The sequence below is a fragment of the Mustela nivalis genome (genome assembly GCF_964662115.1).
Source record: "Mustela nivalis genome assembly, chromosome: 1".
Taxonomy (NCBI): Eukaryota; Metazoa; Chordata; class Mammalia; order Carnivora; family Mustelidae; genus Mustela; species Mustela nivalis.
In genome coordinates, this window is record NC_139020.1 from 8,348,805 (window position 1) to 8,370,081 (window position 21,277).

General features: G+C 56.4%; 1 protein-coding gene and 1 long non-coding RNA gene across 2 annotated transcripts in view; one reads left to right on the forward strand and one right to left on the reverse strand.

The window, feature by feature from the left end:
• The window catches only part of SIM2 (SIM bHLH transcription factor 2), a 53,911-nt gene extending 41,859 nt beyond the window's left edge, over positions 1-12,052 (reverse strand). The window contains exons 1-2 of the mRNA XM_082722776.1: positions 11,178-12,052; positions 2,381-2,463 (exon numbers count right to left, since the gene is read on the reverse strand). Coding sequence (XP_082578902.1) covers positions 2,381-2,463; positions 11,178-11,352 — 258 coding nt within the window. The 5' untranslated portion in view covers positions 11,353-12,052. The remainder of the gene's footprint in view (positions 1-2,380; positions 2,464-11,177) is intronic.
• On the forward strand, positions 6,084-9,260 carry LOC309860584. The gene is made up of 3 exons (XR_014309460.1): positions 6,084-6,171; positions 7,922-8,049; positions 8,895-9,260. It is a non-coding gene; the product is annotated as an uncharacterized lncRNA (long non-coding RNA).
• Positions 12,053-21,277: the final 9,225 nt, after the last annotated feature.

Sequence of the window (21,277 nt, forward strand, 5' to 3'; positions counted from 1 at the left end):
TATGTGGCAAGGATGAAAAGGGTAAATTATTTTTGAAAAAGGAAACTGCATTTTTATTTACCCATTCATATTTTAGATCCAGAACCAAAGAAAAGCAATAAAGTTGGTGAGCGGTCCATACACCCCACAACGCTGCCCCCATAAAAAATATTCCAAATTAATTTCTGGCCACAAATTCTATTTTTACAACATGTAATTGAAACCAGATTACCTTCGGTTTTTCTAAATCTGTCCCCTCTTTGGAGGGGGGCCTACAAAGAATGTAGTAGAAGTGAAACTTGAAAGATATCCTTACATTCTGTTTCTCAAATACAGTTTTACTGTGAAAATCCTTTGCCAGCTAAACTATCAACACCCTAACCTACACGGACATTGGAATCAACTTCTTGATTATAAGCCTTACTTTCTCCTGTCTAACTCAGCTATAAAGTATTTTCCCAACTAAATTCCGTTTCAGAAATATAAACGATACGGCAATTTCTACAGTTATAAACATTTTGGCACATTTTACACCCTTGCTCAACTCCGAAATCCTTAAAGAGATACATTTATTGAAACGGTATCTGACAGCCATGCGGGAGAAAAAGAAAAAATATATATACATCATAATTAAATTCTGAGAGTTGCCAGTAGTAGCCAAAAAAATAATGTCCTTAATGGAAAATTCGGGGTATGTCTTCATAGCTTCAAATGACCTGATTCGCTTGAAGGTATATTAACAGTAAACACGCCCTTTGGCACAGCATTCCAGAGTTAAAGAAATGGACGGTGGAGGAACCCAGGCGTGATGACTGTGCCCGCCAGGTTCTCACTCACTTGTCCCTGATGTTAGTGTCACTTTTAGCCGGCAGGAGTATCAAACCAGCGAAATACGGCGGCGGCGCACGAAGCTGGGAGCGAGCGAGGGGGTGAGCGCAGGGCGCGGGAAGGACTCCAAGAGCGCCATTTCCCCGCCCGGCCGCCACCTCGCTTGCTTTATGCTGTCAAAGCTTCAGTTTTCAAGTATTCCCCGGGATCTTCTCGTGCCCCGAGCATGCATTTAAAAAAAAAAAAAAAAAAAGTCATACTACACATTTGGGGAAAGGGGTTTTGAAAAGATCCGCTTTTTTCGAAATGCGGTGCTCTTGGCTGACGGGCTGACCCAAGCCACTGCGTACTGCCGCCAACATTTTTTTTTTCTTTTAAAGAAAACACAAACTAGAAGGAGGAAATGCAAAAGAGCTCTTGGTAAGCATTTCTCGATGGCAGAGACAAATGACGGGCGCGGGGAATGAATCGGGCCGTTGATGAGGCTCTGTAAAGGGCGCTTGAAAGATTCGAAGACAAGAGGCGTTGCAGGCCCCACCTAGCGCCAGCCGCTGGCTTGGAAATGGTCGGTTCTGCGCACGCCTTGCCGGCCAGAGCCGCCGACCCTGCGGGGGAAACCCCAGGCCACGAGCGGTTTACCCACGGAGGGCTAAAAGGCTCCGAGCTGAGGGCTATAAGCAGCTGACCACAAACCAAGCAAGGGGTCCCTCCCTGAGCCAGGTGACCCCGGAGGCCGCACCAGGTCCTGACCTGGAGCTCTGGAGAACTGGAGGACTTGGGTTGAACCACGCTCCAGCACTTGCTGTGTAACCTCAGGCAAGGTGCTTAATCTCTCTGTGCCTCAGTTTCCTCCTTTGAGACAGTGGAGCTCAAAATAGAACCTACTCTAGGTGGGTGATGCCGCACCGGGATTCAAGAAGATTTAAAACAGAATCTGGTCAGTAGTAAGTGCTCAGTAAGTGCTAACTTAATATTCTGTTACAGGTACCATTTTAGATCTCTTTTATTGCATCCCCTCCAAACATGCACAATTGTCAAAGGCTTTAGGACTGCCGCACTCTGGCTCAGAGCACCCGGATCACTTCTTCTTTGGCTCAAGCGCCTGGCACAGCGTCTGGCACAGAGCAAGCGCTCCATAAAAGTTTGCTAAAGGAAGTAAGGTTGGAAAGAACGGCGCGCCCACGGGCGTCCTTAGGCCTAGGTCTCGTGAGCTGGAGAGTACTAGGGCCAGACGCGGTGAGATGCGGGGTCAGGACGCGGTGAGATGCGGGGTCAGGGTGGGGCTGACCGGAGGTTACTCTGGTTGGACTGAGTCCACCCCAGTCCCGACCTCCAAAGAGCATGCATGGACAGAGAGTGGGGAGGCAGCCAATGGCCTCGAGGTCCAGAAGCTGTCTCTCGCCTTGAGGACTTCTGCAGCCTGATGGTGACCTCGGGATCCACCCGGGGGTCCTTGGGGAAGGACGCCGAGACTGGGAGGGCGGAGTCAGAAGGAGGCCCCCACCCGGCGCGGATCAGCGCCTCAGGCAGTGGCTGCGCTCCCCGCCCGCCTCCCCGGCAAAGGAGGCTTTACCTGAAGCAAGTGCGATCCCAGCTCCTTGGCGACGCTGTCCAGGGGCCCGGCGCGGCTTGGCTGTCCCCACGCGTCTCCTAAACCTGGGGAATAAAGCAAATCAGTAAACCGCAGCGCCGATCGAGAGGCCCCCACGCCCCGCAGAGCACGCGGAACTTGGGCACCGCGCGCCGTGGCCGGCCGGAGTTCCGAGCGTCGCCCCTGCCGTCCGCTGGGCCCCGCAGGCCGCCGTCTGTGTTCTTGCCATCGCCCCTTTGCCCTGGATTAAAGAGAAAAAAAAAGGCCAGAGGAGCTGTTCCCGCCGAGGCCTTGGGTCCCAGCGCCCCCAGCGCGCGCTGAGCTCGCCCGGGCCCATCGCTCCCGTGGGTCGCCCACGTGCTCACGGCTCTGAAATTGCCGTTTTATTTGAAATGCCATAAAGTAATCTAATCTGCTTTGAAATCGGCCATCCTCGAAGCCAAACGGGGATATCGATTTGACCTGTAAATATTTCCCCAAGGACCCTCCCACACCCCCTCCCTTCACTGTGTCGCTGGCAACTGCATTTTCCTAAAGACAGGCCCCGGGCGAAAAGCCCTAGCCGGCCAGGAGGCAGTTTTTCTGGCATTAAAAAAAAAAAAAAAAGTTTTGTTTTGTTTTTAAACCTCACATAACCCCTCGGACTCCGCAGCCCTCGCAGGCGCCTCGTGAACGGGTTACCTGCCGCCTTCCCGAGAGCGAGCTCCAAACGCACCCAAGGCCTGGGGGGGGGGGGGGGACAGGCCGAAGGCGGTGGGAGTCTTGTAGGTACTCGAGGCTAACTGAAAGGGATCTGCTGCCACATAATTAGGGTTCCCCAGTTCCTAGCCCCCCCCCCCAACTCCTTCTTCCCCCCACCACTTCCTTGAAGGTCACAAGTGCTTCAGGAGGCACACCAGCAGAACGGTGGCTCGGCTCAGAGAAGCCTCCTCCCCTGTGTTCCCGACTCAACTGCTGTGACCCCCAGAAACCCCAGGCTTTCTTCTGCATATTCAAAAGAAAGCAGGAAAGTCCGGCAGGGGTTCAGTACTAAGGGCCAGGTGGGAGAACCCTCAGCAGCAACCATCCTAGAGCCACCACCCAGGAGTGTGGTGGAAAAGGTCGGGGATTCCAGTCCTCAGCCTGCCGTTGCCTCCAGTGGAGAAGGTGGCCCCAGGCTCCAGGCCCACTCAGGCACCGACCACCCCGCCCCGTGGCTGCGACCCCTGCGGGGTGAGCTGTGGGTCCCGCTGCAGGTGAGTAGGTTGGTTCTCCTCTCTTTCGCCCAGAACTGCACGCAAGACTGGCCCCTGCCCGCTGCGCCCTGGGAGTGCTGGTGGTGAAGCCAGAGCAGGACAGGCAGGATGGGGAACCTCCACTAGTCTCAGCGAATTTGGGGACCATTCCCCAGACCACAAAACTCCCCAAAGAGGGCTGCGGTGAGCGGGTGGCCTGGAAAGGCGCTTGGAAACTCTGGGTCTCCCCTGCTGTCTTCGCAGGTATCTAGAATCTGGGCTTCTGGAGGCTTCCACCCCAAGCACGAAGGAGCCGCCTGGCCCCAGAGGACCTGGGGGCCCAGCCCACCTCCCCCCCCCTCAATAGGTTTTGGAGATCCTTCCTTGCAAACTCTGTTCAGCAAAAAAAAAGGATGACCTTTAATTTCTCCTCCTAAACTGTAGGAATTAGGAGCTTATCCTTATCCATAAGTAAGTGACTAAATTCCACATATCCTGATCCCCCAAACAGTGTCGCAGCCCCTCAGCCACCACTACGTGAACAGACGTGTCTTCTTAATCCCAGTTAATCACTGTTTGCCCAATTTCACTTAGAAGGTGACCATAGTAGGGCACCGCTGGCTCTCAACAGCAGGTCTTCTCAGGGCCCCCATCTGGGCAAGATGGCTTGGTGGAGTCAACGTTTACTCCATTAAGGAGAAATGTTAAGAACCAAAATTTTAAAACCCTGGGACTTGAATGAAAAAAGAATTTAATAAAGACCCAGGAATCCTGATTTCCAAAAATGGACCACCGTGCCCTGTCCTCTACCCAACTCCTGGGTCCTTCCCCTGGTTTGCATCACACTAGCCTTGCCTGGCTCAGTGGGAAAAGTGAACTTGGCCTCCCAGATTAGGCTTCTTGCAGTGTCCACAGCCAGGTGACATGGGAAAGTCCGTACCTCTGGGCAGGGTCAGACCCAAACCAGGCTTGCCCTGCCCAGCTCTCCCAAAAGCCTTGTGGAAGAAGGCTCTGGCCTTACGTGCAAAATTGCACTGAGTACACAGGACAGTTTTTCATATAAATCAAATACCTGGATACTTCAAGAGAGCCTGTTCTCTTATATCATTGTAATTTTTCCTATAATGTCCTGGGACCTCTGCTTTGCCAGTAAATCTTTGGTCTGAATCCCCCTTCTGGACCTAGCCTGAGGTGGCGGCGGTCACAGCTAGGTTTCCCCTCAAGGATCTGGTCCCCGAGCCATCTCAGCCCAGGCAAGGTGCTGTCAGCACTTGTGTTAGAAACCTATGTGGGTGAGACCTTTACACTCCGTCCATAAAAATCTACTTTGGGCTGAACGCAGAGACAAAATAAGGTAAGGTTTGTAACTAGAACCAAAAATCGGTCTTGGTACTTGTAAAGCCATAGATATTCTCCCAAAAGTGAGGCGCTGGGCATGGGACCCATATCTGGGCTTAACAAAGGGCTTTATTTGTTTGAGAAATGAGAGACAGGTAAGACTGAGCTAAGCTCTTCCAAGCTCATTTGTGGCCTCACCAGATCCTGGGAGTGCCCACCCTCCACTTACTGTGGGGGGCGCAAACCTGCCCAAACCTGGCCTGCGTTCCCCTACCAAAGGTTTGCTATCCCAGTTGCCCTACATGTGTCAGCAGGGAAATCCACTGGGGACTCCCTGCTACTGGGAATCTAGATGGCCAGGTCCTGGGGGAGGAGGTCAGCCACTGGGTCAAAAGAGAAGAGGAGCCAGGAGTCCTCTTTCCCCCATTTGTGGGTACCCACACCTTAGCATGCAAACTTAGCTACTTGGCTGACTGGTTTCAACTTTACCAGGCTCTCCCGTCACCGAAACTGTCTAAATGTGGTCCTTCCTCGCTGGGTGCTCAGTTAGTCAGTCAACAAACAGCTGTTGCGTACCTGCTGTCCAGCCCCAGAGAAAGGGTCTGGGATTTGATAAGAACTCCCGAGATGGACAGCGGTTTCTGGAATGCAGCCTTGGGGATCTGACATGGTGACAAGAACACTCCTCAGAGGGCTCTTGTGAAAACTAAAGGTGGTTAATAGGGGATCTTCTAACCCTGCCACCACCCGTCCATGAAAAAATTGGATCTGAGATTGAGAAAAATCCAAAATCCAGGAAGGACATTTCTGGAGCCCCCAGGGGACACAGGGGTATCTCACTCCCTTCTGCCCCCACTCCCCGGCTGGGCCATTCTGGCTGGTCTGATCTCCAGCAAGTGCCCTGACCTCTAACATTGATTTCTCCACTCTAAAGTGAGGGAGGATATTGTAGGATTAAACGCACGAAACCGGAGGGTGCTGAGCAAAGCGCTGGGTCCCCTGGAAGGCGGCGGTGCGGCCACCACATTGGGCCCGCCTTCTCTGGCCTCCGCACTCCTTCCTGCCTCCGGCCCGCCCCTCCTCCTCCCGTCCCCCAAGTTACTAGGCCCTTGCGGGGGAAGGAAGCGTGTTATCGGGGAGTGTGGCCTCTTGACAATCGTGGGCCGTCTGAGGACACAAGGTCACAGCGGCTGACCGCAGACTACTCCAAAGTCGAGAAGGGTGCGCGCAGGGCTGAGGCGGGGACTACGGGCGGCTGCTCGGCTTCTCTACCGCGACCCCCCCCCCCACGCCGGGGCCAGGGCGCGGGCGTGGGTTGCCGGCCGCCCCGCGGGTGTTTGTAACCCTGTTTCCGGAGCATTACCAGCCGCGGGGCGGCCGGCTCAGGGGCTCGGCCCGGGGCTACGGGGCATGGCGCGCCCGGGCGAGGTTGTAACGCGGGAGCCGGGGGCCGTGCTGCCGCCTCCCACCCCGGGGGAGCCCGTAGCTGGCGCCCCTTCCTTGCCCGACTGCAGGGCCCCGTACACGGTCACGGTTCTGGGGCTCCTCCGAGCACTTCTGCGTCGGGCCTCGGAATGCTTCGTTCTGCCCGGGGTCCCCGAGAAGCCCGGCCTTTGGGCCTTTTCCCAAACCCACGGCGCACGGCGGGCCCGGAGCGGGGTGTGAAGCGGGGTCCTGGGGACGCCCCAAGAAGGCCTCGCCGGGCCCGCGGGGCGGGGAAGGGAGGGGGCTTCCAGCCCGGCCCGGCCCGGCCGCCGGCCAGAGTACGTGCTCAGACAACAGACGCAAGGCCGGGGCCCCCAGCGCCTAACGCCCAGTCCTCGGGGGCTGGGACGGAGGCCCGGCCGCGGCCCGCACGGAGGAGCGCGGGGGCCCGGCGCCGCCCCGAGCGGCTTTCCGCCCGCGCCTCCGAGCGCCCCGGCCGCGGCCCGGGTTCTGGCCGCCCGCGGCTGAATCCGGGGCTCTAGCGCGCTCTGGTTCCCGCCTCCAATGGCCGGGGCCCCCCCCAACCCCGTACCCCGGAGTTCCCTTCGCCGCTGCCCACAGCTCACAGCTTCCTGCTCGGGGGCTGGCAGGTCTCCCAATGTGGCTGTCAAGCGCCACATTATTAAAAAAAAAAAAAAAATAAGTTCGCTTGTTTTCTTTTTAAAATCTACATGATTTGGGGCTTCCGTAGAGAAAGGGCTCGGATCTGTTTAGGTTGAGGGCGGTTTTCTTCTCACCGAACCCTCTAAATCAAAGCGTTTCCATTCGGGACAACAATTTCTAGCTGTCTGCTTGACTCTAAACCCAGACGAATTCCACCGCTGGAATGATTCCGGCCTCAACCCCCATTATTTTTGTGTGAGCCTGACAGTGTGGCACTCCCTTCCCCTGTTCTCCCTCCCTCCCCACCTGTCCGGAGTTTTCAGGTCTGGGAAAGGAGGGGGAGGGGCTGTGTTCTGGGGGGGTGGTTAGCCTCAGTTTCCAGCTCCATTCCTCAGCTCAGACCACAGGCCAGTCCCTCCCGTCCGCTGTCTGCGTGCAGGGGTCCAAAAGGGACACCACCCCCTACCCCACTGCTGGGGGTCAAATCCGAATCCAGAGTCCTGGCTCCTAGGAAGAAGCCTAAGCAACCGGATGGGCCTTGGAGTTCTTGGGGCTCTGACTCCAAGTCCTGCGGCCCGAGTACATCCCCTGAGGGAGAAACTCGTCCTGCATCCTGCTCAGCCCATCACCATGCAGTTATGGCCAGAGAGCAGCAGCGCCCTCCCACCGGGTGCCTCTGTGCTTCCAAAGAGCCCCCTCTCCTGAAGGGAAGGCCACAGCGCAAAGAGGGCAGGAGGTAAATCGTGCCCCCCACCCCCCACCCTTCCCTGAGCCCTGAGTGCCGCAGCCCTTCCCAGCCACCAGTGAACGCACTGAGGTTTCAATTCTGAGTACACTTCCAAAGCCAGCCTGTCCTCTTCCCTGTCTACCTCCCATTTTTTAGCTATTAAGGGGAGCAGAAAATAGCAGCCTTCCAACTGTACACGGTGAGTCCCAGAGGTGCACAGAGACGGGACGCCCTGCCTTCTAGGCCATGCTGGCTCCGGAAACAGCGTGCACTCCCAGGACAAAGTGAGTGGAGTAAGAACGCCTTCGATTTGCACCTTCTCTGCCTGGTTCCTCACACTTATTTCCAGGAAACTTGCACAGGCATGGAGTTCTTAATGGGCCCATTTTGCAGACACGGAGCGGGAGGTCTGGGTGGGGCAGCTTAACGGCGCAGAACCTTGAACAGACTGTGTAATTTGTCAGCCACCCCAAGCTTGCAGTCTGACCTCCATGGGGAGTGTCCACCTTGGCCTCTTTCTGCCCGTGTGGGACTCCTCCGAGCTCCTCTATCTTTCCTCTGGCCCAGATGGTCTCAGGATGAAAGGAGCCATGGCCAGTGGCCTCCTCGCGCAGTGATCACCTGCTCTCGCCCTTGCTGTGGGACCCTGAAAAAAGCCTATCCTTCTCTGGCCTCAATTTCCTCTGGGCCGGAGGCTTAGTTCGCGATGCTGTGGTTCCTTCCGACTGTGCTACTCATTTCCTGGCCTCCGAAGTCCTAACTTGGCCTCTAGACCCTTCTTCACCCGCGCATCCCTCTTCCTCCGTGGCTGTGGATCAGCAAGACCAAGCTCCAGATGTGCGTTTCACTCCGCATTTCTCAGTCCGCAGCCGAGAGTCGGAGGAGATCCGGGAGGTCCCACCGCCGCGCCAGCCTGCGTTGGCCCTAAACCTCCCCGATGCTGACGCCCGGATCCCCGCGGCTCCCCCAGGCCCTATTCCATTCCCCCCGCGCACACCCAGGCTCCAGACCAGAGGCTAAATCAATTACAGCGCGGCTTCCGCGCGCCGCCCTTCGCGGAGCTACCGGAATGGTGAGCCAGTTGCTTTGCATAATTGAGGTCTCTCTAAACGCCTCTTTCTCCACCTAGGCACCCAGCTTTCCAACTCTCGGCCCCAGACAGACTGGAGGGGAGCAGTGCCGCCACCCAGAGCTGCAGGTCCCAGAGGCCTCTGAATGAAACGAGGAGTCCTGGGCCCCCTACTCCACCCTGAGTTCCAACAGGGATAGTCACCCCCAGGAGGCATACAGGCCGCTCCTCAACCAGACCACAACCCAACAAAGCACAAGGGCCTTGTGATCAAATCCTGGACCACCTCTGCAAGCCCATCTCTGCAAGCCCACCCCTGCAAAGGGCGCAGGGCCAAGTAATTCTGGGCTCAAAGTCTTTGGAGACTCACTTCTTGGAGTTAGGACACCCAGCTCCAATTTTAAAAACCTGCCCTATACCCAACACTTCCCAATTTTTAGCAGGTTTTCCTGGAAATTCTCTAAACAATAAATGGCTTACAATTAGCCCTCTTTCCTCAGGCCTTCCTTTCTAATTTCTGGCTTACTGGAAATCACTGGTAACAAATCATTTAATATCCCAATTCTGGCTTCTAATGTGATTATTTCCAGTGGGGACGTGAGAGGAGGCCCGGGTCCTGTCCTGGTTCCCCACCTGCCTGCAGGCATGCAAATTAAGAAACAACTCACTTTGGGGAGAGGGGAGAAAATAGATAAAATTTTAAAAGAAAGAAAGAAAAACAAAACCCGGCTCACCACCACTCCTTCTTGACTGGGAAGGAGACTCAGCTCTCATAAAAGCCAATTCTCTTCTAATTTTAATTGTCTACTTCGCTGGTAAAGGGGTCACCCTTGGGCACACTAATAGTGACCATCAGCTTGGTAACTTCCAGTAGGAGGGGCTGGAGTGGGACAGGGCTTTATACTGGGGTTGGAAGAGGAAAGAAGGGGTGTGGGGCTGGGGTGGAGGTTCAGGTCAGAGGCTCCTGCACCAGAGAGGAATGAGCTGGAGGCCGCATGGCCCAGCTGGGAGGCAAAGGCTAAGCCAGGCTACCAGTTGCTTCTGGGAGGGGGCCCCCCTAAATTCTCTGGCCAGCTGAGATGCAGGGCTGCAGGTCAAGCAGCATAACTGGCCCTTTGAGCTCCACCCAGGAGAGGCAGTGTGAAACGCAGCTCCAACCCGGAGCCAATTACTTCTAACAGGCTTAAGAAGCAACCAACGCAAAGGTCAAGCGTACTGACTTCTGGTCGATGGCCTGACCAGGCACCGCCTTAATGGAGGCACCCTGCATCCAAAGGACACTGTTTCTACGGTGTAACCGCTGCCTGGCGTCCTGCAGATGAACTTGTTTCCACTCCCCCACCGGCTTGTGGAGCTCCACGGGCTCCAGTGGCTCTGCGGCCCAGAAGCCTCCGAGTGCCCAGCAGGCCTCCACTCACAGCGTCCCAGCCCCAGCCTGAGTGTCAGAATCTCACGGGCCAGGCTGCGACCACTGCGGCCAGGCTGAAAGGTGATCAGTTCAGAAACACCCGGACACCAAAGGGAGTGCTGCGGTCCCCAGCCCCATTGCTCGGAAGTGCCCAGCCTGGCAGCCGAGGTTCCCCAAAGGCCATGTGCTAAGCAGGGAGTACTGGCCAGCACGCCATTACTTACCACCGCAGTGTGCGGGACCCCATAGATCCTGGTGACCTTTGCTCCCCGTGGCACCTGCCCCTCTGGTTTATAATTCCGATCAGGAAAAGAAGACTGTGCTCTGGCCCGCCCGCCTGCCATTTTCGTCCTAGTCCTTTCTCCGGCAAGGTTTAGGCTCACCTACTTTCGGTCTCTTCTATCCTAACCTGCCCCGCCCAGCCCCAAGGGATCAAAGAAGAGTCTGGAGGAGAGGCCCAAATCTGAGGCCCGAGCCCCAAAGGGCCTTCAGGGCCTGGGCCTCCTCATGCACTCCACTCCCTCCCAGGCCAGGAGCAGCAAGCCCGTCTCACCTCTGGCTGGGGGGCACATGCGTCCCTTCTGCAGGAAAAAAGATAGGAATGAAAGAAGGAAGAAATAAAAGGGGGGAGTCAAAGAAATGAAGAAAGAAAAAGAAAAGGAAAGCAAAGGAAAGAGAAAAGAAACAAGAGAAAAGAAAAGAGGGAGGGAAACCAGAAGGGCGCAGCATGAGCACAAAACAATTCCTGATTCGCTGGGTCCACACTTGGGCCAGAAGACGGGCTAGTCCCCACGGCGCCAAGACCCTGGCTCCTCTCTCTAACAGGAGCCAAGCTCCCGGCGCGGCCTCCCCAAGACTCTCCTGTACTGGAGCTTCAATCCAGCTCCAGCTCCCCGCTTGGGCCGAGGCTCTCGGCCGCCCACCTGCGGCCTCACCTTCGGGGAAGACGGCCCGCATCTTCAAGTAGCTGGTGGTGAGTCGGATGATAGACGCCTTGTCCAGCTGCGAGGTGATGGCCGACGGCAGCGGGAGCAGCTTGGCCAGCTCATAAAACTCGCCATTTTCCTTCTCCCTCCTGGTCTTGGCCGCATTCTTGGACTTCTCCTTCATCGCGCCTCGGCTCCGGGCATATTAGACCCGGCTGTGCTCCAGGCCCGCGGAGCCCCGCTCCGGCTGCAGCGGCGGGGATGGGGAAGGGAACTCCGGGGGCCAAGTGAGTCGGGGGCACCGCCCGGGGCAGGTGCGCGGGGAGGCCCGAGGCACCGAGTAGCTTTTCCGCAGCCGCCGGGCACCGGAGCTCGGCGCAACCCGGCGGCGCCGCGGCGCGCTCTGCCCGCCGCCCCGGGCGCAGCCTCCTCCGGGCTGTGCGGTCCCGCGGTGCCCAGAGCCCGACTTTCCGCTCGCTTCTGCTCCCTCTTCCCTTCTGCCTCCCGGCTCCCGCGTCTCGGCTTTCCTTAGGAAGCGGAGAGGAGCCAGCGAGGAGGCAGCGGTGCCGCTTAGTCCTTGACCGAGTGTTCGTACCCGCTGCCGCGAGGCCCCTGCGGGCTGGAGGGCGGCACGGGCGGCGGCGGCGACCGCGGAGCCATGGAGCGGAGGGGAGCGGAGGGGAGCTGGGGCGGAGGCGGCTGGGGCCGGGCCCCGGCGCGCTCTCCTGCCCTCCCTGGCGGTTCCCTTTGCCCGGAGACGCGGCGCCCGAAGCCCGCGATCTGTCGCGAGTCGCAGCAGCTCCGCGGTCCACGTGCGACCGAGCCGCGTTTGTTTATGGCGGACCCGCCTTCGGGCGGAGCACTCGGCCGCGGCGGCCCAGGGAGGGGGGGGCGGAGGGGGGGGAGGGACCGTGGCGGGGGCGGGGGCGGCGAATCTCGCCTCCCGACCCTGCGGCGGCCGGGGAGTCACAGGCGCGCCTCCGCGTCGCGGCCTCCAGGGACTCTCCCAGGAGAGGCCCGCGCGCTCCCGGCCTCGAGGAAGTCTCGGTAAGTGCACCCGGCGCGCCCTGGGCACCGGCTCCCGCCAGCGGTTCGCGGGACCTGGGCGCTAGGACGGGCGGTGGGGAGGAGCGGAGGAGGGACGGAAGGGAGGGAGGGGTGCCCAAGCCTCCGGTGGCTCCCGGACAAGTCCTGGGCGCGCGCGGCCGAAGGGAGGCGGCTTGACCCGCCGGCCTGTGCCGTCCCGGGGAGGACTCAGTCCTCCGAGCCTCGCGCGGGTCCCGCGCCCTTCCTTCCCCACTCTGCAGGTCCGAGGGCAGAAAGGGGGGAGGCCCGAAGGGAAGACCCCCTCCCTCAGGAAAGGGCGGGAGAGAGCCTCTGCCCCTTCTGCCCCTCCGGCCCTTTCCCACCTCGAAGCAGCGGAGCCGAAGAAGATCGGCGCCTTCGCGGAGGGGCTGCAGGCCGCGGGGATACGCGGGCCGGGCGAAGGGACGGGGCAGGGGAGCCAAGCCTAGAGACCAGGCCTCGCCCAGGGCGTTGGCGGGCACACGGCCCAACCGTCCGCTCTCCCGCAGCCGTCTCGGTGCTGCCAAAATTGCGGGGAATCGCGGCTGGGGCGGGTTCTTCAGGGCCGGGGGTGGCCGAGCGGGAGTAATGCAGTGAGCATTGGTAGGACCCGAGAAGGTGGGCCAGGAGGCAGTTGGAGTAGGGAGGCGCACTTGGGGACACAGCCGTAGGGCGTCTTGGTGCTTTTCCCTCGGTCCTCCGGCCCTCCGGCCACACTGGGCCGCGGGTCCTCGTACCCACTGTCACGCCGCCCCCGGGACGGCTCTCCTCCAATCCCCGACGGTCGCACCGACTCTCACCCTCGTAGCAGCTGGAAACTACGGCCACGGTGCGGACCCGCGCGCTAGGAGGACGCTGGCTTCCTCCGAGCGTGGGGTCAGAGGGCAGCTGTGATGGACTCAGGGCACGGGGTCTTGCGGGTACCTCGGCCGAGTGGCACAGACTGTACGACTGTGGCGCGCCGGATTTTGAGGTTGGCTCGGGGAGGAGGAGAGAAGCGGGGCCGCGGTGCTCCGCTCTGGGATCTCCGTTTCAGCGGCCCCGTCTCCCGCTCCCAGCCGGGTGGGAGCCTGCTGTTCCTCGCTCGCACTGACCCGGGACCCGCCTCCCTCCCTCACGCCGTGGGGGCCGAGAAATGGACCACCAATTCTGCTGCGGGCGCTCCTGGCCTTTCGGGGATCCCTTTGAAGGCGTCTTAGCTCCCTCGGTGGGCGAGACCGTGTGCGCAGACTCCGGCTTAACCACGAGCCGGCAGCCCCGCGCCCGGCGGAACCCACGGAGGTGGCCTTGGCTCCCGGGCCTGGCGCTCCGAAATCCCCAAGCAGCGCGAGTTTCGGAGTTGGTGGCACCCCCCCCCCCGCCCCCATGCGGAGCGCAGCGCTTTCCCTTGGGGTTTTGGATCTAGCAGACTTTCCTGCTTCCAGCGGTGCGTTCAGAAGGGTCTGGACGGCGCGCGAGAGGTGAGGGTACGCAGTACCCAAACGCAGGGCGCGGGGCCCGCTTCCCTGCCCGGAATCTCGCGCCTGAGTCCGCAGACTGTGGTCGTCTCCAGGCTACCCGGCGAAGGGGCTCCAGGAAGAAGGGGATGCGGGCTGGGCCCCGCCGCAGGCTGCGAAGGCCGCCTGTGAGTGTGCTCCGGCACTTTCCTGGCTTCGGGAGGATTTAACGCTTTCCTCACCCCCACGATTTCCGATCCTCAATTATGGACCCTAGAGAATTCCTCCTAGGCTTGAAAGGGATTACTCAGAGCGCAGAAACATGGCTAAGTGGAAGTGGGAGAGAGCCAACAAGTGAGAAGAACAGAAACTTTTCTTAAACCAAATTTCCCGGATTTTCCGGGAAAGAGTATTTGAGATCTCACGATCTGATCTTCATCGCCGATGCTCTCGCAACAGCCGGACGGGTCTGAGTCGCGGGGTTCCAGAGGTGGCATTAAGGGAGCGTTTGAAGACTAGTAGAATTGTGGGTGTGGGACACTTCCAACCCTAGAGTCTGCCTCAGCAGACGCCAAAACGGGCACTGTATAAACCCCCAACACGTTCATTCAAGAGAGACACACACACCCAGGCCAGGACGGGTCTGGGCTCCCTCCTCCGCCCCCATCATCGAAAGTTCCCAAAGCCCTTGGACGCAGACTTCGAGGTTTCCTGGGTGGTAAGGACAGTGATTGCAATTTCCATGCAAATATTTCTGCATGGAATAGTGAAATCCCCTCCCCCGTGCGTTCGGAAGGAAATCCTCGGACCTCTATAGGGGCACCCACAGACGCTGTGTAATGTGGGAAAAGCATTAATCGTGCTTATTAGAGTGATCAAGGGCGTCAGAGGTGGCCGCTGGTTGGGACACCTGCTGCATGTCCCTTTCTCAGAGCTCTTTGTGTAGGGAGGACTTCCAGGTCTATGCTTTGGGGCTACCTCCCAGTGCCTCCCCCAGAGCACAGAGACGAGCCTGCCGCGGAGAAGTTTAGCAGCCACGAAAGACCCTGAAGTCGGGGCATCACCCAAAAACAGTTTCCCTGTTGGCCTGGAAGGACCCTGCAGAATCTAGAATGAAGGGAAGATGGAGGCAGAAAGAGGGCTTGTGGGAAGGAGTGGGGGGCCGACGCATTGAGATCAGCAAGCTTGGGGAGGACGGCCTGTTCACCCCCCCCTATCCCCCCCCCCCTTCCCCGCCAGTCCTGCCTCACACGCTTTGGCGCACCCCGAGGTGCACCAGCACGCCTCTACATACCCGCCACCTCTTAGAAATTTTCCATTAGGAAAGTGATCTGGAAGAAATTGAGGCCCCAAGAGGAAAGGGGCGGGCCCAGGCCGCCCCACATCTGCTTGGATTTTCCGCTTCAGATGCTCCGCAACTGTTTTTGCCCAGGCCGCGCCCGGCGCCTACCTGAGGCCCATCCCCCGCGGAAACCGACTTTTGAGTGAGATCAAGGGGGAAACGCGCAGATGTTCTGCCGGGGATGGGCTCCGCGAGAGGCTGCAGCAGTGGCAGAAGAGGGTCAGAGACTGTCGCCAAGGAGGTGGGGGCAGGGAGAGAACTCCTCCCATCCCTAGCGGTGTGGGGAGATGGTGGCCATCCTCTCTGAGTGGTAGTTAAGGAGAATGCCAACAGCGGGAGCAAAACGGGGCAACAGAAAATCCAGGACTAGAGAAATTAGAGTCCCTTCCATTTATAAGCCTTTTCCTACACAATTAGCAAGATATGGTTACTCCAGAAGATTGGCTTGGCTCTGGCATCACATATATGACTACCATGGCTTGGAGGCGTTTTGGGTCTGAGCTTTCAGAAAGAGTACTCTGATTTTTCACTCCTTTGCTTGGGTAAGCCCCATGGAGGTATCACCAGCTTTTCCTGGAGTCATTGCTACTGCCGGAAAGGATCAGGGGACAATTCCAATATCGCCGCTCATTGTTGAAAAGTAATTCGAGGTAGCCAGAGCCATTTCTTAATGAATCCATTTCTCCAGAGGTCTAGATAGTAACTGGCTCTGCTCATGTATTTCCAAGTAGAGAAAGAGAAGTTTACTTGTTTTTTGTTTGTTTTGTTTTGTTTTTAAGAAATTTTCACTGGAAGTTACTCCTTTGGAGAAAGTGTTAGCTTTCAGCTCGGTGGGCAGGATCTCTGATTATATGCAGTAAGGAGTGCAGAGCCACCCTTGAGCTTGGGGTCCAGGGAGCTCTTCCTGCCGGTCTTTGGTCCTCGGCATGGTGCCCTAGTATGGTTTTGGGGTGGGGAGGCAAGAGAAGGGGGCATTCCAGAGTGGGGCTTTGGGGGGTAATTCCCATCTTCTGGATTCCCACCTGGGCCTGCTCTCAGCTGACTCAGTTCTCTGGGATTCTGAAAGAGCATGGTCCTTTTCTTCGGATTCAGTTACCTAGGACAATTTTGGGTCCCGAGATTGGGGTCTGGAGGCCTTGGGTCACGGCAATGCCTCTTGACCTAGGACTGGAATAGCTGCTGCCCACTTCTCTCCCTCCCTCAGGGTGATGCATTTAAGAGAAGAAAAACAGTGTCACTGGTTAATTAATTATAGTGATTAGCAAAGTCCCTCAGCATGGGACACAGGGGGCCACAGAAGGCGTACTGGTTTCGGGTAAAAGAGAGCCACCCGTTTCTTCTAACTTTTACCTGCAGGTGAGAGGGTAGTCTGTCCTATGCATTTTCCTTCCCTTTCTCCCACGACTGGCCCCAATTTCTCTCCATTCTCCGTGCCCTTCCCAATGCACTCAGACTCCCAACGTTCTTCAGGGAGGGCGATTTACCCCTGGAGCTCAGGCAGCGTCCCACATCAAGTTCAGAGCTCAGGGACAGAAAGGAATCCTTGGCAGAGAGAAAGAGAGAGAGAGAGATGGGTAAGGAGTGACCTGCACCGACCTAACACCACCCTTCCGGGACCCGGCCACCTGAAGTCTCCACAGCCCTCCTCCTGAGGACTCCTGGCCTCACTTAACAGAAACAGCGCCTCAAAATCATAGTTCTGGGAAGAGGTTACCTATTGGCTCCCCACAACGCCCCGCTTTTCGCCTCCAGCCAACTGGGGGTCATGCCTGGAAACCTTTGAGCTGGAGGAATCTTAACAGTCCGGCATGCGCTGAAATTCCTCAGTGGTTATACCAATTACACACCACCTTGAAATCTGAGAACCAGCTAGTTCATTAACGACTGCGTTGAAGCCGCCTTTCAAAAACATCCACCAAAAATTTCCTTTAGAAAACGAAAGAAAATATCCACCAGAGATAAATATTTCTGCACATCAAAGAGCAGAAACCTGATGGGCTTAAATTTGTTTTTTCCCCTAACAGGTCTTGAACAAAAGGCTAACTACAGAATACGGCTATTACTGTACTTTGAGGATACAAACGCGTTTCATTTAATTAATATAACAGGGTTATTTGCAAAGCAAAGTGAATATCGGGGGAACCTTCGCTCTAATCTAAACAATTCTGTAATAAGAGGTATGCTAGTTCATTTGTGGTTGATTAGAGAGAGAGAAGCTGGCGGGCCGGCTGAGCAGGCCCTCTCCAGCCCGGCCTGGGACGCGAGGCCGCCCCATCCCGGGTCGTGAGCCTCTTACTACTTAGAAAATGTTTTCATTTTTTTATTTTCTTGCACAGGCCGGCGCGGTAGGCGGGTTTCCTGAGAGGTGTGTGTCCAGGAACACCCTCTTCTCTCGGGGAGGAGAAGGAGGCGACTCCCACGGCAGAAGCAGTCCCGCATCGGAGGTTCCCGGCGCGCCAAAGCCCGACTTTAGATCTGCCGCGGCCGCATGGAGAGCGCACCCCACCTGGCCAGGCAGGGAGGCGGTGGCGGGACCCCTCTCCCGCCCTCCCCACCCCGGGCCGAAACCCGGCTTTGGGAGCTTCAGGCCACACTTGGGGACAGCGGCGGCAGGAGGGGGACAAGAGTCAGGCTTCTCTGACCCTAGAGGTCTTGATTCTGCAGAAATGCCTCGGGGCTCCCAGCGCTGCGTGCGGGCTCAGGATCGGTTTATTTCAGACGTACTTTGCCGCGTGGTCCCGCCTCTTTCGGGCGCAGGCTGGGGACTGTCCGCGTGGTTAGAAACGCTGCGTGCGCGGGTTGGCGGAAGGGGGCGCACTGCGCACGGCCGTGCGAGGGGCTCAGTCCGCGTGGAGCGTGGAAGGCACAGTGAGCACTGGCAGCGCGGAGCGCCGCGGGTGTCGGGGGTGGTGTCAGTACGCACGCGGGTTGGGAGGCACCGAGCGCACGGAGAGGGCGCATTGCACAAGGAGTGGGAAGCCCACGAGTGCGCGCGCTCTCAGCGCTCACAGCGAGGGCGCAGCGTCTACGGGGGTGGGCCTCGGTTCGCCTGGGGCGAGGGGCGTGCGGCGCGCTGGGGAGCGAGTGTTTGTGCGCCTCGGATGGGAGGTGTGTGTGGGGATCCGGTGCCTGCTGGAGGCCGTCAGGACATGGTCCCCATCCTGGCACTTGCCGCTGGTGCCCATCTCCACCTTTCCCACTCGGGTTGCTTGGCTTCGGCTGCGCCCCTCCCTCCCAGATTCTTTTCACGAGGAAAGTGGAGACCAGAGGAAGATTGGGTGCGCGCGGGGCCGGCGGGAAACGACAGAACCCGGTGCCCCCCCCCGGGGGGGGGGGTTATCTAGGGGAAATTGAAGATGAAATTGTGCTTTCATCTGGGTCTCTCTAAAGCCCCGTGGGCCGGTCCCATCTCACGCGCACTTAGCTCGGATCTGGAGTCAAAATTCTCAGTGTCAGCGGCTCAGCCTTCTTGGAGGGAATTCCCGCGTGGTCCCCGACTGCACCGTCCCGCGCCCTCTGTTAACTGAGACAATTCCTTTTATGTGCCAGAGAAAATACCCTGGAAGAGAAGGCACGGGGTAAATAAAACACGTTTTCGCGTAAAACGAATAATTAAAAATCAGGAGTTCTTCTCAATCCAAGGACATTTTCCCTGGCAAAAGGAGCGGTTAGCTGGCAAACTACAAGGCAAATTCAAATCGTGCGACTTGTGAATATTTTAAGCCCCAAGTCCAGCACCGTCTTCGGTTTTTAGAGGGAGGAAACAAAATAATTCTGGTTATTCCACTAACGCTCTTTTCGCCCCGCGGGTGTCGACAAAGGCATTATTTAATCTCACTGAGGAATACTCTGTACCCCACCCCCTCTCCGGGGTGAGCCCTCCGGCGCCTTCCTCGCCGGATGCCCAAGTTTGCACATTCAGGGATTCAGGGCACCCTTCTCCTTGCTTTCCCCATTATGGGAAGAGGGTGGTCAGGGTGCGCTCGTGGCTCGGTGGAACTGTGCAGGTGCTACTGCCCTCCCCAAGTCGAAACCCATTAAAACAGCTTAATTAGGGTGGGGTGAGAGACCTAGTTTTAATCTTGCATTTAATTTTATTTATTTTTTTATTTATATTATTATTGTTATTTTAATGTAAACTCTGCGCCCACGGTGGAGCTTGAACTCAGAACTCCAAGATCCAGAGCCACATGCCTTACGGACGGAGTCAGTCAGGGGCCCCTCTATCTTTCTTGCTTTTAATAGTGGAAAGATTAAAAAAAAAAAAAATAGGGGACAGATCCTATAGTCTCTAGCCTCTGCCTGGAGAATGCGGGCACCAGAAAGGTGGCTACTTGGAAGATTTTATTGAAATAATCTCACTTTTGAACAAATGTAAGCAGGGCTGGTGTCAGGAAGAGCGAAGGTGCCCCTGCATCCCAGGAGCACGGTTCAGGGACAACGTACAGGCCGGCTTCACCGGGGGAGGCCACAGGTGTCATTTTCTACTTGTTTGGGAACTGTCAGCCCTTAGGGGGTGGGTGGGAGGAGCGACAGCTCCAAACACCTTTTAAGCACTTTAAACAAGGTAGTGAGCACTGGAAGGCGCCTATGTGACTCGGCTTTACTTCCTGGGTAGTTGGAAGCCACGGAGGAAAAAGATCAGTGCCACTATTACCCATGCACAAATAATCTCAATGTTTATTGACGTCTACTTAAAATAATTGACCAGAAAACACCTCCCTGGGTAAAACCTAAAGGGTACTCCACTGAAATCTAATGGGCTTATCTGCATTTCTGTTTAGCCAGTAGTCTACACCATGTTTTTGGAGAAGGTGTCAACTCTGACAAGCAAGGAAAGTGGAAGCCAGGAGAGCCGTGCCTGCAGAAAGTGCTGGAATCCCAGGGCCAATACCCAGTCCGGTTGTCCTTTAAGGGTACTTGGACCTTGCTTGATTGTTTGAGATCCAGCAGTTGGGTTTTCTGAAAGTAAATCCCAGAAATGGAAATTCACGCTCACTATCTTACACAAATATTTTAATTTCTGAGTGGCCTGGATTGAACCAAGAGGATAGGGTCATTTGTGCCATAGGCATAGCCGATCCTCAAAGAGCTGAAAACCTTCAGCTGAGGGTAGAAAGGCAATAATTTTAGACACAGAAAATTTCCAGCTAGAAGAAAAAAAAAAAAAAAAGACTCCATCTGTAGTTAGAAGATCTGCATTTGTACAAAAATCCTTTGAATGTTATTTGACAGTAAATGTCTTCTTCTGGTTTTGTTTGTTCTTGTATTTCTCAGCAACCTTTTGCATGTGTGAATCTTGAGCTCCCTTCTCTGCAAAGTTGACTAATGGATCTTTTAGGAATTCATGCTTTAGCATTGATTTTCTGTGTTGGTCGTGGAAGCTGCTTTATTTCAGATACTTTATGGGATGTTTGTCAAGGGAACTTGGGGTGAAATTTCTCAGGAGTGTCTCTAAAGACATTATTCATAATTAAAAAAAATGATTCATAGAAATCACCAGAAAAATTATGGCAAGTGATGTTCACACATATTCTCTGGCCATGTGGAAGAAATAAAATCATTAAGGTCTGGTTGGGTCATACTGCCTCCCAGCTCTACTCTGTGCCAGGAGGACCTGATAGAGCTTCTAGATGTGAGAGCGGCAGTGGGACAGCAGCCAAAGGACATCCCTGCTTTCTCCAGTTTATTTCTTTTCTTTTCTTTTTAAGATTTTATTTATTTATTTGAGAGAGAGAAAGAGTAGAGAGAGAGCGAGCATGAGCTGGAGAGGGTGGAAGGAGAAGCAGGTTCCTGGCTGAGTAGGGAGCCTGTTGGGGGGAGGGAGGTGGTGGACGGGGATCATGACCTGAGCAGAAAGCAGTGCTTAACCCACTGAGCCACCAGGCGCCCTTCTAGGTATTTCTACATTGGTAATGAAAGTTATAATTCCATCCCTCCAAAGACCCCTGAATAGTACAGTCCAAGAAGTAGGTAAGGTAGCTCTGAAAGGAGTGTCTTTCATCATCTTAGGATTTTTTTTTTTTTTTAAGGAGATAAAGACGGTGGCAATCCCATGGGACAGAGTTGGAAAGACAGAATGAATCTTTTGGAATATAAACCCACCTGGCTATAGGTCAGCTGATGTCCAGCAGGTTTTTTGGCTCCTTTGCGGTGACTCTTCCAAGACAAACCATCTTGTCATGGAACTTTGCTCTGCCGGGAAAGCAGTATATGGAGGTCCCGAGGTTTCAGCATTATGAACCTCTTAAGCTGGTAGTTAGTTA